Below are 14,930 nucleotides of genomic sequence, written 5' to 3'. Positions count from 1 at the left end.
AAGTGCAACATGTTGTTCTTTACATTTTGGGTTTATTGGAAATGCTACCTTTCCTTTATGAATCTATGAATGAATGCATGCACTGAGATGTAGTACATTTGTTCTTATCTGTACTTTAATAGGGTACACAGGATATCTGCAGGATTGAACAGCAATAGAATAGATGTGAGCTTATCTCTATCCCTTTAGGTAACCCCTGTGTATTCCAGGGTTAGAATTGTACAATCCAATTTAACAGTTAGCCCACCACTTAGCTAGACCTATATTTGCTCACTACCAGCCCTACCATTACATACTTTACAAAATCATGATGGGAATACTTCAATTCTTTGGGCTTTCATAGCACTCGTTATCTCCATAGTTGATACTTCATCATCTACTACTTTAATGATACAGTAGAACGTGAACTCTTTAATGTATATTCTGTGTACCCACCCAATCAGACCACAAACAACTTAAATCAAAATTATTACCGGTATTCCTATGCACATTGAAGAATATTACAGTGTCCGTAATTAGTGTGTGCTTAAGAATAATTATGTATTGAATGAATGAAGAGATGAATGCCTGCAATTTTTAACATTCTAACCCATGGTATGGTTTTATGGCCTCTTTTAACAAACAACACACTTGTCTTATTTTATTAGGCACAATATTAACAACAAAGGACATAATCTATCTTCTGATTCAGTCAGTTGTGTGGTAGTTGAACTTCATACTCCATGAGAGTAGGAACATGATCCGTTTTGTTCTTTGCTACATACCTAGTACCTGACAGTATATAGTACAAGGGAGGTGTCTTATGAATATATATTGGGTTAATGAATGATGTGTCAGGGAGGATACTTTCCAGCTCTCCCTCCAGTAAGAAGGCATATAAGATTACATGTTTTTTATTTAGATACATATTATTTGATACCTAGAAGCTTATTTATGTTGCCTTTAGCTTCCCCCAAATCATGACAGTTTCTGAGAAATTAAAGAATTATATACTAGCCCTGAACTAGTTATAATTATTCATTCAATCTGTAAATTATTTTCTATTATACAACAAAAGGTATCTAATTAAATAAAATGGATAGAACTTAGGACTATTTTGGAATTCCTTGATGCATTTATTTACTCACACTCAGATAAGGGTGTGTGTGTGTGTGTGCGCGCGCGCGCGTGCACGCGCTCACATGTGTTTGTAACTTTAGTTCGGAATCTAAGACTGGAAGTAAGCAATCTATCTCAAAAAATAGTTTTAACAATTAAAAAATAAATTTCACATAGTGGTAAATATTTTCAGTTTTTGGACCCTTTTTATCACCTCTTAAATCAAGAATATGGTAGTGCACGCTTGCTGGTTAGTACTAACTTACAAATGTTGACTTTCCTTTAACGCAGAATGTATGTAATCTTTTTCTCTATTTCTGAGAACACAGTGATTTTAATTTATTACTTTCTTCAAGTCTTCTCAAATATCCCATTGGTATTGTCGGTTCTCATAAGATTTAGCTTTGACCATTTCCATTTTCTTTTTCTTTTCTTTCTTTCTTTTTTTTTAAGACCATAGTGGATATAGAGGAACTAGTGGGAGGGTCTTGGAAATTTTCAGAGTTCAACAAAAGTGAGATTCAAAAATCCCTAAAATGTAATAATAGTCTTGATATCATGGAAGAAGTTAAGAAAATGACTATATGAATAGGGCCTTTATCATATCTTCCTAAAACTTAGTGAGCCCATGTCTTTATCTTTTAAAAGCCTTCCAAATTGTGATTCCATAATACTTGATTAGAGCAAAGTGACATTTTATTCTAAATTTTCTGTACTTACACAGACTTGGTTGCAAATATCCATCATTCCCAGTTCAGATAAAAATGACTTTCTTGGGAATTGATTTTTTTTCTGTTTTATTATCAGTACTTTATTAAAGACAAAAAGGAGATGTGATATTTTAAAGATAGAAATGAACTTGTTCTTTCATATAAACTTCACTCTCATGTCTATAACAAGAAAAGTTAGTTGATTCCTTTATTAACTTTTTAATTTAAAAGACTATCTCTTTTATTAAAGGGCTTAAGGAAAAATCAAAATCATCGATTTGTGGATTTTTTGGAATATAAATCCCACTCATCTGAAAGCTTTGTTATATAATTTTTATCTAGATATAATTCCATCCAATAGCACAATATGTGACCAGAGCTGATAAAGATGGGTTTGTCTTGGACAAGCCTAGACTAACAATGCAATATACGATACTTTTGAAAACTGTCTTACTGCTGTTGAATCTGAAACAATAATATTGGTAATTAGACTGTATTACACACCCTTTGTTGTCTTTCCCACAGTTAACAAATTGGATATTAACAAATTTAATATCCAAAAGTGAAGGACAATTTTGGGGACAGCTTTTTAAAATCTACTTCTTTATTGTATCACATTGGTGAAAGAGAAAGAAAAAAGTCTTTTCAACCCTTCTTAGACAACTGTTCTGAAATATAATGGTAGCAGAAGGAAACTGGGTCATTTTATGGTTCATGTCGCCCATAGTTATACATGAAGAAGCAAAATCATAACTTCCAACATGACTCCAAATAGCAAATTAATCATTGAGTAGAAACTAGTAAAACATGGGCCTCTTGTTTTAATTGCTAAGTCATTTCTTAAAGACTGATTGGGCATAGTACATCTTTATATTATACTCAAGAAGCAATATTTATATTTGATTTGATTATATTCAGGCTAGATCTACAAACAACTAAAAAAATATTCTTGAATTATCTTCACCATGAGTTTATTTGTTTATTTTTCACTCTGTTAAATCTTGGACTGTCTACAGAGGAATCCAATTAACACAAATTCAACAATACCTTTCATTCAGTTTTGTTGCCATTGAAGTGTATCTCAGTTATTTATTGAATGTTCTGATTGAGAAAGCTATCTAACTTTCAGCTGCCAAAGGCATTTTAGTTTCATTGTACAGTTTTTATAATGTAATACATCATATATACAGACTAGTCACAAAAATTAAATATCTATAACAGTGAAGACTAACTGTATATAGATCTTACTTTTCTATATTGAAGGAAGTTTACTTAAGACAGAAAGCATTCTGTCGATGATATTTTTGCAAGAGGATACTGTCTGGACTCCAGTAACATTATGAAATAAAAAAACAAAAACCTGAATAAGTAGAAAAAACATTATTCTTTACCACATCTTATTTTAGTCGATTGTTATTCACTAACAGATACTGATGATAAAAATAAAGACAAGCAGTCCCAAAGAAAATTAATGATTCGAGTGAAAAAGTGTAAGCACAACTAGAACCTTAATTACGGAATTTGTCATTCATTCTTCTCTACTATAACCATCAATCTTTAGTCAGTTTAAACTTTAGTATGCACACAGGTGTCTCACAATACCATAGGCCAACTCCTAATGGGTGAAAATGTCTTATGATTAAGCCCATGAACCTTTTATATTTGAGAAACATACCTTCATGAAGATATCCAAAATATAACTAATTACACTGAATTATTTTAAATTAAAAAAATTAATGTCTATTTATTTTTGAGAGAGAGAGAGGCAGGGGCAGAGAGAGAGGGAGACATAGAATTCAAAGCAGGCTCCAGGCTCTGAGCCTGGGACCAACCTGGGGCTTGAACTAACAAATCATGACCTGAGCCAAAGTCAGGTGATTGACCGACTGAGCAACCCAGGAGCCCCACACCCTGAGTTATTTTAAATAAAGGTTAGATAAGTGGTTTAAATGATTAGTTAATTCTGTATATACTAAAAAGATAAAAACTAAAATATGGAAAAGGTTTTTTTTTAGAAAATATCCATAATTAGGAAACCAGTAAGTGTGGAAATGAAGGATATTTAGGGTAACTTTTCATATAGGAAGGAAAATTTTTACTATAGCCAATTAAATTCTAGGTAAGCTATCCACATTTAATTCAGATAAAGATTAGTTATTCATTTTTTTTCTAATTTCTACAGTACCATAATATATACTGGGTAATTTCTTTGATATATGAAGAAAAATATCCATCATAATTATATTTTAAGAAGCAGAATATGATTTTAAATAATTTCACATTTATTTTTGTTTATTTATCCTTATGTATTGATTTTGTAGGTCTGGCTGTGGATCATTTTAGTGAACGAATATACTGGGCTGACCTTGAGCTTTCTGTTATTGGCAGTGTTCTGTATGATGGCTCTGATTCAGTAGTCTCTGTCAGCAGCAAACAAGGTTTGTGAAGTGCTTTTGTTTTGTCTTTAATTATTATTGAGTATATTAAGTACTGATATGTAAATATAAATATGAAAGGTTTACGTTCTGAGTTTCCTCAATTTCTTTTTCCTTACAAATTGTTGCTCTTACTATGGATTAAAACTTTTATTCCCGGTAGAAGAACAAAGAGGCCAGGCCAGAAAAACTTAGCTTAGGACAAACATGGTCCATTGCTTCTCAGATTCAGAAAATACTCATTCTGTTCCTTCTGTAGATATTACATTCTGTGCAGAACACTTGAGTTAATCAACATTAGTGCCTCTGAACACAAGTTTTTATTTCAAATTGCAGTGACAGCAAGCAGAAATGAATTATTGTAGGGCACCTGGGTGGCTTAATCGTTAAGCCTCTGACTTTGACTCAGGTAATGATCTCACAGTTTGTATGTTCGAATCCCACATCAGGTGAGCTTGTGCCCCACTTTGGGTGAACTTGAGCCCAGGGGGAGCTCCACTTCTTCTGTCTCTCTCTCTCTCTCTCTCTCTCTCTCTCTCTCTCTCTCTCTCTTTCTCTCTCTCTCTCTCTCTCTCTCCCCCTTGTGGGAGTCTTTCTCTGTCTGCCCCTCTCTCACTTGCACCCTCTCTCTCAAAAAAGAATTAAAATAAAATGCCTTTTAAAAATGAATGATTGTATATAATAAAGCATCACTGTAACAATTATTGCATTCAAGAGAAAAGCAGTGTGTAAAAATAACTTACCTCTACCTCCAGTGAGTGCAGAATCTACCCGTGCTCTTCTTTTGTGGTACCCTTTCTTATTCCCGCCTCTGTGACTACCTCCTATATTTTATTCTTTTTTTTTCCTCCCACTTTCTTTGCCCGGCAACCTCAGTTCTTTCTGGTGAATTTAATTTCTTTCCCTTCTGGTTTATTTTTCCCTTCTCCACCACAACTTCTTCTCTTATTTACCACAAATTGTTTATCATATGGACTTGAAGTTTGTTTTTTGTTTTTTTTTTAATTTTTTTTTTCAACGTTTATTTATTTTTGGGACAGAGAGAGACAGAGCATGAACGGGGGAGGGGCAGAGAGAGAGGGAGACACAGAATCGGAAACAGGCTCCAGGCTCTGAGCCATCAGCCCAGAGCCCGACGCGGGGCTCGAACTTACGGACCGAGAGATCGTGACCTGGCTGAAGTCGGACGCTTAACCGACTGCGCCACCCAGGCGCCCCTGGACTTGAAGTTTTTATATGTATATATTACATATACTGAATATAGCTCTGCTTCTTGTTTTTTTTTTAACAAAAGCAGAGAAGTTGAAAGAAAAATAATTAAATTGAACTTTCATTGTGCCTTTGCCTAATGTGTGTTTTTTCTATGATAGCCCTAGACAGACAAAAAAATTCCATATTACACCTGATTACAATAAAGTTGACCTTTTCAGCTTAAGTACATTGAAGTAGCATATATAAGTTTTTAAAAAAGCATTTTATGTTTTACAGCCTCTAGATAATAATTAAAATATAAATGTCATTTTGCTTGTTATAAATTTCAGTATCAAAAGTTAGATTAATTATTCTTTTCATAAAACCTCTTAAAGTAACAGTTATTTCTTACAATGGGAAAAATGATGGCCTCTATTATTGTTAGCCACACTCGTCATGTGCACCATTGCTATTTGCCAGGTTCTTTTCTTGATCCCATTTCAAAGCAACAATAGTAATGCCTTTTTCTCTTCTTTTCTTTTTGTCATTCAGGCAATCTAATTTGATCATTAAGTTGATCTAGAACACAAATTCAGAATTTTGTGAGCTTCCTAATTGTGTACAATGGATAAGGCTGGCCTGTAGCTTTTCTTTTGTCAGCAAACTGTACAGAGAGATGACTCTGCATATAGTAAGCCCCCAGCAAATGCTTTGTGGGGCTGCAGATGGTTAAAGTGATGATAGAAATGTTTTTTTATGTTGTGAGTGATGTGTTTAGTATCTCATATATTCCTACTGCAAAGAAATTAATTATGACAACTTTTCAGCTAATAGTAAAAACATTATAATTCTGAAATTTTTTTAAACCACAGTATAAGATTTTCTACATGATCTTAAATAAAATTGGTGTTAAGTCCAAGCATTTATTTACATTGCAACTTTTATAACTCTATCTTTTAAAAATTCTAGGCTTGTTACATCCACATAGGATTGATATCTTTGAAGATTATATATATGGAGCAGGACCTAAAAATGGTGTATTTCGAGTACAAAAATTTGGCCATGGTTCAGTAGAGTACCTAGCTTTAGATGTTGATAAAACGAAAGGTGTTTTGATATCTCATCGCTATAAACAGCTAGACTGTAAGTATATTTTATACTGTTTTTGATATTGGTGAATTTTTTTCCATATGACTCTCAGAAGACAGTATTTTAAAATATTTTAACTCTTTTAATGTCTTAATCCCAAGAGTTAAGTAACTTTAATTTTGAAATCACTAAATGTTTTAAATCACCACAGTGAAGATGTAAATGGTACAAAAGTTTATTTTGTGTTGGACTGTGTTTCCTTGAAATTAGAATTGACTTGGTTATTTAAAACAAAAGTTTCCTTCTATTTTTCTAAAAGTCATAATAAAACCTGTGAGTCTATATATAAACCATGCAAGTAGTGAAATACATCATTAGCCATTTTGACTCTTGTTACTGATAACCAATAACAATCATAACATCAACATTCCATCTTTAAAATTATCCTAGGGGTACTGCTTTCAAGGGTTATATTTTCTCTGATTGTGACTTTTTTATTGTTACTTTCCCTCCTAGAAAGGAATAGGCAAATGGTTGATGTAATTATCTTGAAAGATATGTTCCAAACACAACTACCAAATATATTGAAGCACAAAGTAGAAAAAAAAAGTGGCTGAAATAATGTCTTTATGTATGAGTTTACACTTCAAGAAACTGTGTAAGATTTGTTGATAATGTTTATGGCAAATAAAAAGATATTTACCTCATTTGGTACAATTATCTGGAAAGGCAACAATTGGTAATTATCTAAATCAGTTCTAGAAACAGATTAAAATAGTACATAGCCCCCTAAGAACTTTCTGAAATGCTATCCAAGGTTTTATTGCTTTTTACCTGTGATCTGACATATTTAATTCCAAGGTTAATATGAGTACACTCTCTATCATCCTCTAGTTCTGTTTGATTCTTATTCATAGTCAAATATTACCACCTTCGTAAAAACTACATAAACAAATAAAACTCTGCCCTAAGTATAATAGGTGTTTGAGTAGTGGTTCTAACAGAGTGAAAGCCATTTTTATAGTCATTCTAACGACAGATCCTCTAAAGAGAGCTGTGGAGTAAGTTATGACTGCAGAAGATGCTAATTGGTGAGACATTTAGACAAAAATAAATGTGGCAGACATTTACATGCACATAAACTCCAACCTGATGTAAAGGAAACCATGTTAAATGTGGTGTTTAGGAAAAAAAAAGCCATATCCTCTGTTTGTGTTTTGAACAAGTACATATGGGTTATAAGTCTTTGTAAGTACGAGGGGGAAGTTGTTTCTGTCTGTTCAGCAGTTCTGAAGCTATCTAAAATGAGGATTAGGTCCCTCAAGACTTCAGTTGGCTGGATTTGTTTTACATAGACCCAAACTGTACTTCGGTATCTCAGAGCAACTCTTTTACCAAAAATACGTCAGATGGAAGAGTGACAAAGCATATATTTGAATACTTTCTCCTCTCTTGGGAGAGAAGAAATGTAAATCAGTGTAAATTTCCTGTTAATGATGGATGTTGGTTAACACTTTCTCTTTACGTATAAAGGAGAATGGTAACACTGAAAGGACATACACCCAAAAGCAATTTGATAGGATGTCTTTTCAACATTGCTACTGCATCCTTTCATCTTGTTAAATTTTACATTTTTGAAGCCTATTGTACTTATAGTTATGAATGTCTTTGTTTTCTTTTGTTTTAATCAGTACCCAATCCATGCTTGGACTTAGTGTGTGACTTCCTGTGTTTGCTGAATCCTTTTGGAGCCACCTGTGTGTGCCCAGAAGGAAAGTACTTGATCAATGGTACTTGCAATGATGACAGCCTGTTAGGTAGGTAAACTTTATTATTCTGTAAATAATGAATTAATTTGTATGATAAATTTTCACAGCTATTGAAACTGAACAGAATTAGCTAGTCAATCATCAGTATAGGTGCCTTCATATCATTGGTTCTCGAATGCCTATGTAAACTACTCTCTCTGATGATGACTTTCTATCAATTTATTCCTCATTTATTCACAGAGCTGCATGGAGCACTTGCTATACATTTAAGACTAGATTAAGAACTTTGAAGTCAAATGCCAAATCAAGATACTTTTATATAGCTCTTTTACCAGCGAGGATTATGATATTTTCCTGGATGCCATTTTGTTATAAGGTTAAACCAAGCCATTTTAAGGTTTATTCATTCATCAGATTCATGGTGAACAACTTCCATGCACCAAACGCTAATTTACAAACTGAGGATAAGAAATGAAGTCGTAGTCTCTTCCGTGTAAAATTTGATTCACAATACATACTACTAATAATACTAATAAATATTTTGAGGGCCTATGAGCAAAACACAACACTAATTTAGAAACTAAGGACTAATTTTTAAACAAAACTGACAAGATTTATTCAGTCTTAGAACTCATATTTTAGAAGCTACATTAACATTAAAGCAAACATTTTAAAAAGTGAAACATTATTTCAGATGCTTATAAGTAATAAATAGCAAAAAATAAAAAATAAAATAACAAAAATCAAAAACCAAAATAGTATTGAAGAGATGTCTCTCAATTATCCAGGTAAACTGATGTTAAGTTCCCTCATAATCAAGACATTAACCATAATGGAAAAACAAATTGCTATTAAGTGAAAAGACAATTAACACTCAGTAAATTTTATGACACAGACAAAAATATAGGGCTCCAAAATCCCTTGAGGATCACAACATTTTCCACTGAGATACACTTAGGATCTCTTCATAGCAGGGTTTTCTACCTGCTATATTTTTCTATGTTGGAACTCCTCACATAAACACTGTGCCTTTGCCCTTAGTAAACATGTCTACACCCATATCATGTTCTCATTGTTGTCTCCTGGGAGTTACATACAATCGGAAGACTTTTACCTTTATGATACTGTAAGTGTCTAAAACTATCACAGCTCTTTCATTTAATATCTATTCTTTAAGCATCGGATATGCAAAGCTGAAGAGGATGTAAAGGTGAAATGATGAATAGATAGATTTTGTGTCAATTGAGATACATGGTACAGAAGAGACAGAGTTAAAACTACTGTGAGAATTCAGATGATCATCCAGTTAGAGAATCAATTACAGTTTTCTGTAGAATATGACCTTAGAACAAGGTCTGTAAAGACAGATGGGATTCAGATTAAGTGGGAATGAGGGATCAGAACATTAAGACAGAGGAACTGAAAAGTCATGAAAATAAGGCATGTAAAGAAAATAGTGAGTCATTTATTTTAGTTAGGGTGTAGCATGTGTGAAGTACTGTTGTGGGTGGCAAGGTTAGAACTTTCTTAACAGAGAGCTAATTGTAAATCATGATTGGTATTTTGGATGAGTACTTTAGTGCCAGTTCTTGAAAAGGAAGCTGTCACCAGCACTAGAATGCACCCTTTCTTTTTACTGATTATCTTTCCAACCAGAGTAGCTGTGATCTCAACTCTGATGGTCAAGTAAGAGAATTACATGAACATTTTCAAATGTTATTAGGCACATTTTTTCACTAGCTGCTCTGACATGGTCACGTAGGTAAACTATGTGTCGCCACATATTTCTCTTTAACCTCTCAGAAATAGATTTTTTTTAAATATCAGTCTATCCTTGTGAGGAGATGTGCCACATTTTTACTAGTTCCACATACACTCTTAACCAATGATCTCATAGGTGCCCCCTATGTACTGTGTCTACCTGTATTAGAGACCCCTCAGAGAGAGATTAAGATTCTGCACAGAAGTATTCTACTAATGCCACCAATGTGACTTTTACATCGATTCAGATGTTATCAGTGTTGTTTTTATGGTTAAGTTGCCTATAATTTTTGCTGTTTTCCCTTTATAACTCAACATTAATATCTCTTCTACATAACATTCCTTTTTTCTTCTTTGCTTAGTGTAAATAATTTATCTAATAATCCACGTTTATTTATCCAGTAATCCAACAAATATACAGCAAGAGGTTGGCCTGGGGTAGATCTGAGGTCGAGCTTTGTTTTAGGCCAAGATCTATCACTTAACTAATTTATGTGACCCTGCCTTCCCTTAGTCTCCATTTCTCCTGTATAAAATTAGATTAACAATAAATATTACTACTAGTTGTAGTAATAATAAATATTTTTAAGGTTTATGAGCAAAGCACATGTAAGTATATGTATATTATTGTATTTAATTCCCCTGAGATCCCCAATGATAGTATTATCATTACCCCTATTTTTATAGATTAGGAAACTAAAGCATGAAGAGGCTCAGTTGATTGTCATCCCAAGGTGAACCTAGGCATTCTACACTCTTAACTGTCACACAGCACACCCCAGTGCCTCTATGTCACCTGTATTGTCCACGTCCAGAGTCACTGAAAATACTGGAAAGGACATATATAAACTGCCTAACACAATGCTTTGCAGAAAGTAGGCACACAGCACTCTAAGATAAATCTATCATGAAGTAGGTAGGAAAATGAAGCAGGTTTTTCGCTATATTACATCACCAAATTTTATAGTTTTATGTTTAGAATGAGAAAGCATCTTTGTCTAACTATGCACTTATTAAAGATCTAAAACTTTTTAAGAAATTTCAGTTTTACTCTTTCAGATCTGATTGAAAGACATGATTCCAGGTACCTCCTAAAAGCTCATTTTGTAATTTAAAAGAAAATTTTACATTTTAAATAATCAGAGTATTAAAAATATTCATATTGGCCTCTATGCATATGAGTCTTGGTAGCATACAGCTTGGACCACCTCAGTTAAGAATATAAATAAGGAGATTTCAGAATTATTGATTGGTGTAGATAAATGACAATTAATTTTTTCCTGACATTAACATTTGATACAGCCAAGTTTTCTGCTCCTTATAATTACTTGTCTTTCTCTACCTGCTATTGTTAAATGATGAGACACTGAATATTTTTAATCTTCATGTAAGAAATTTGAAATTCAAATGCTACTCATTCTTGGAAAAGTATTCACCTGCTCTTTCCTATAGTTGATTATAATTGCTGGAGCTTGGCTTCTAGGGGTGATTTAGTCATTGGCAAAAGCAGCCTTCTTTTTCATTATAAAACTATTACAGTTAGGTTTTGAAACTCCACTTCTATTTCATCAAACAGTGTTATATTTTAAAATTTCTGTTGCCTACGAGGCCCATTGTAGAAATGCACTTGTCCTAACATGTAGAGATTTCGGCTTTTTTTTTTTAATTTTTTAATGTTTATTTATTTTTGAGAGAAAGAGACAGAGTGTAAGCAGGGAAGGGGAAGAGAGAGAGAGGGAGACACAGAATCCGAAGTAGTCTTCAGCCTCTGAGCTGTCAGCACAGAGCCCAAAGTGGGGCTTGAACTCATGAACTGTGACATCATGACCTGAGCTGAAATCGGATGCTTAACAGACTGAGCCACCCAGGCACCCCTAGATTTTGAATATCTATGTAGTTCACTTAGAACATTTACAGGTGAAAATGAACTCCCCACATAATAATCTTAACTGTGATCATAATGCCTTAAATATTTATCCTCACTGTTTACATTCACATCTCCAATTAGGATCTTTTATGCTGAATGAATTAGAAATGTTTGGGTGAATTTTAAACTAAGAAAGCCTATAATTCCATTCTAGATCTTTCTTGAGAACTCAACCTCTATATTCAATTCTTTGCTTTACAATGAGGCAAGTCTCAGAATTGTCTAGTACAGCTGATAAATAGTCTCTATTGATGACAATGGATATGATATTTGAATCTTCTTTTTTTTTAATTTGAAGTCACTGAGGTTCTTTACGGTGCTTGTATGATTATTGCAGTGATACATTAAAGCTTCTACTATGTATGGGCCAATATATCTTGAATAAGGAATACAGGCTATTTTGATTTGATCTTACTTCACTGTAAAAGAGGCATGACTCTAGTAGAAGACATATTCTAGAGCCGAATGCTTCTTACAGTATTCTCAATCATTTGTGTTCCATTGGGCATTATGGCCTGCCCTAAGTAAAGCAGTATTTCTAATGGAGCAAGGCCATGTTAGCACACATAGAAAAATAACCTGAAAAATTATTCCAAACCAATTCTTATCATAAATCAGACTCATCATATTTTTAAAAATAATTTTGCAACACAAGGGAATGACTATCCTTTCTTATCCTCAACCAAAATGTATTAAGTAGACAGATGGTGCCTAATCATTTTCCATATGGAAATGTTACATATGGAAATGTTTCTGATACTGTTTTATCAACCTCTTTTACCAAATCTAAGTGACTTTTAGTTTTAAGTTGTTTATACATAGTTAATAAGGATGTATATCAAAGAATATACTTTCATTTAAATGTTTTTCTAGACCACAAATTATATGTGTGTGTGTGTGTATATATATATATGTGTATATATATATACATATATACATATATATATGTATATATACTCTAAATTTATCCTACATATTTTAGTTTGTTTAAATATCAAATAGTCCTAAAAATAGGCCATGTTTGCTTATATCACAAAGAAAATGCATTGCTTATAAAATATTATATTTTTAGGAAGTTTCAGTTTGTTTTGTTAAAGTTTTAATAGATATAAGAAACGATTGATAATTCTTTACACCTGAAGGATAACAGTTAATTCAATATTTGTATTCAACCTTCAACAGTGGTTAACATCTATGTCTCTGTTTTCAGGTAGTGTTTATACTATTTTCTTTCTTCTACTTTTATAGTAGAGGTATTTATTTGGAGAATTTTATTTAAAAAAGTAGATTCTAATATTTAATTTTTATTTATTTAAATTGTCTTTACTCTGCCATCCATTGAATAGCATGCTAATTTGTACATTTCTTCTTATAACCAGATGATTCATGCAAACTGACTTGTGAAAATGGAGGAAGATGCCTTTTAAATGAGAAGGGTGATTTGAGGTGTCACTGTTGGCCTAGTTATTCAGGAGACAGATGTGAAGTCAATCACTGTAGCAACTACTGTCAAAATGGAGGAACTTGTATGCCATCAACACTGGGTAAATATGTGAATGTCACTGTATATTAAAATAATTTGCATTTTTCCTTATATGTGAAAAACATAAAGAAAATACTTAATGTTACAGATATAATTCCTGATGTCTTAATAAAGAATACATAAACACAAGTTAAATATAATTGTTAATTCACCATAATCAGTAGCGTTTGTTCTAAATTCAGTAGTGAAGTTCTAGTCACAAAATTAGCAATGGTACTGATCATTATCACGTGTTGACCGCCTGCCATGTATCAGGGCTCAGTGTTCATAGATATTCTGATGCTGGCTTAGAATGATTAAGTAACACCAGTTTTATAAGCCTTATATGTTTGTCTCCAAAATCTGCTCTTCTTTTTTTAATTTTATTTAATTTTGATATTTCAAGGTAGAGATTTTTTTTAAATTTATTTAAATTCCAGTTAGTTAGCATTCAGGTGTACAATATAGTGATTCAACACTTCCATATAACACATGGTGCTCATCTCAACAAGTGCCCTCCTTAATCCCCATTGCCTGTTCCACCTCCCATTCACCTCCCCTCTGGTAACCATCAGTTTGTCCTTTATAGATATAGCTTTTTCTTGATTTACCTCTCCCTCTTTTCCCCCCTTTTGCTCCTTTGTTTTGTTTCTTAAATTCTACATATGAGTGAACTCATACGGTATTTATCTTTCTTGGATTGACTTCTTTCACTTAGCATAGTACTGTCTACCTCCATCCATGTTGTTGCAAATGGCAAAATTTCATTATTTTTGTGGCTGAGTAATATTTTATTGTGTGTGTATATTACATCTTTATCCATTCATCAGTCGATGGGCATTTGGGCTGTTTTCATAATTTGCCTAGTGTAGATAATACTGCCTATTGTAGATAATACTGTAGATAATATTGTAGATAATACATGGGGGTGCATGTATCCCTTTGAATTAGTAATTTTCTATTCTTTGGGGAAATATCCAGTAGTGCAATTGCTGTATTGTAGGGTAGTTCTATATTCAACTTTTTGAGAAACTGTTTTCCGGAGTGGCTGCACCAGTTTACATTCTCACCAACAGTGCAAGAGGGTTACCCTGTCTCCATATCCTCACCAACACCTTTGTATTTTGTGTTATTGATTTTAGCCATTCTGACAGGTGTAAGGTAATATCTCATTGTAATTTTGATTTGTATTTTCCTGATGATCAGTGATGTTGAGCATGTTTTCATGTGTCTGTTGTCCATCTTGATGTCTTATTTGGAAGAATGTGTTCTGCCCATTTTTTAGTTGGATTATTCATTTTTTGGATATGGAAGGTTTTTTTTCTTAATGTTTATTTATTGTGAGAGAGAGTGAGAGCAAGCAGTAGAGGGACAGAGAGAGGGAGAGAAAGAATCCCCAGCAGACTTCACATTTTCAATGCAGAGCAC

General features: G+C 33.1%; 1 protein-coding gene across 1 annotated transcript in view; it reads left to right on the top strand.

Annotated features, from left to right (window-relative positions):
• LRP1B (LDL receptor related protein 1B) overlaps window positions 1-14,930 on the top strand; it is a 1,901,338-nt gene that overhangs the window by 1,796,839 nt on the left and 89,569 nt on the right. Inside the window, exons 80-83 of the mRNA XM_043576625.1 lie at window positions 4,130-4,246; window positions 6,404-6,577; window positions 8,215-8,340; window positions 13,360-13,524. Coding sequence (XP_043432560.1) covers window positions 4,130-4,246; window positions 6,404-6,577; window positions 8,215-8,340; window positions 13,360-13,524 — 582 coding nt within the window. The remainder of the gene's footprint in view (window positions 1-4,129; window positions 4,247-6,403; window positions 6,578-8,214; window positions 8,341-13,359; window positions 13,525-14,930) is intronic.

Source organism: Prionailurus bengalensis, chromosome C1 (assembly GCF_016509475.1).
Source record: "Prionailurus bengalensis isolate Pbe53 chromosome C1, Fcat_Pben_1.1_paternal_pri, whole genome shotgun sequence".
In the NCBI taxonomy this organism is placed as follows: Eukaryota; Metazoa; Chordata; class Mammalia; order Carnivora; family Felidae; genus Prionailurus; species Prionailurus bengalensis.
Note: the sequence above shows the minus strand (reverse complement) of the source record. Positions and strands in the feature narration are given on the sequence as shown.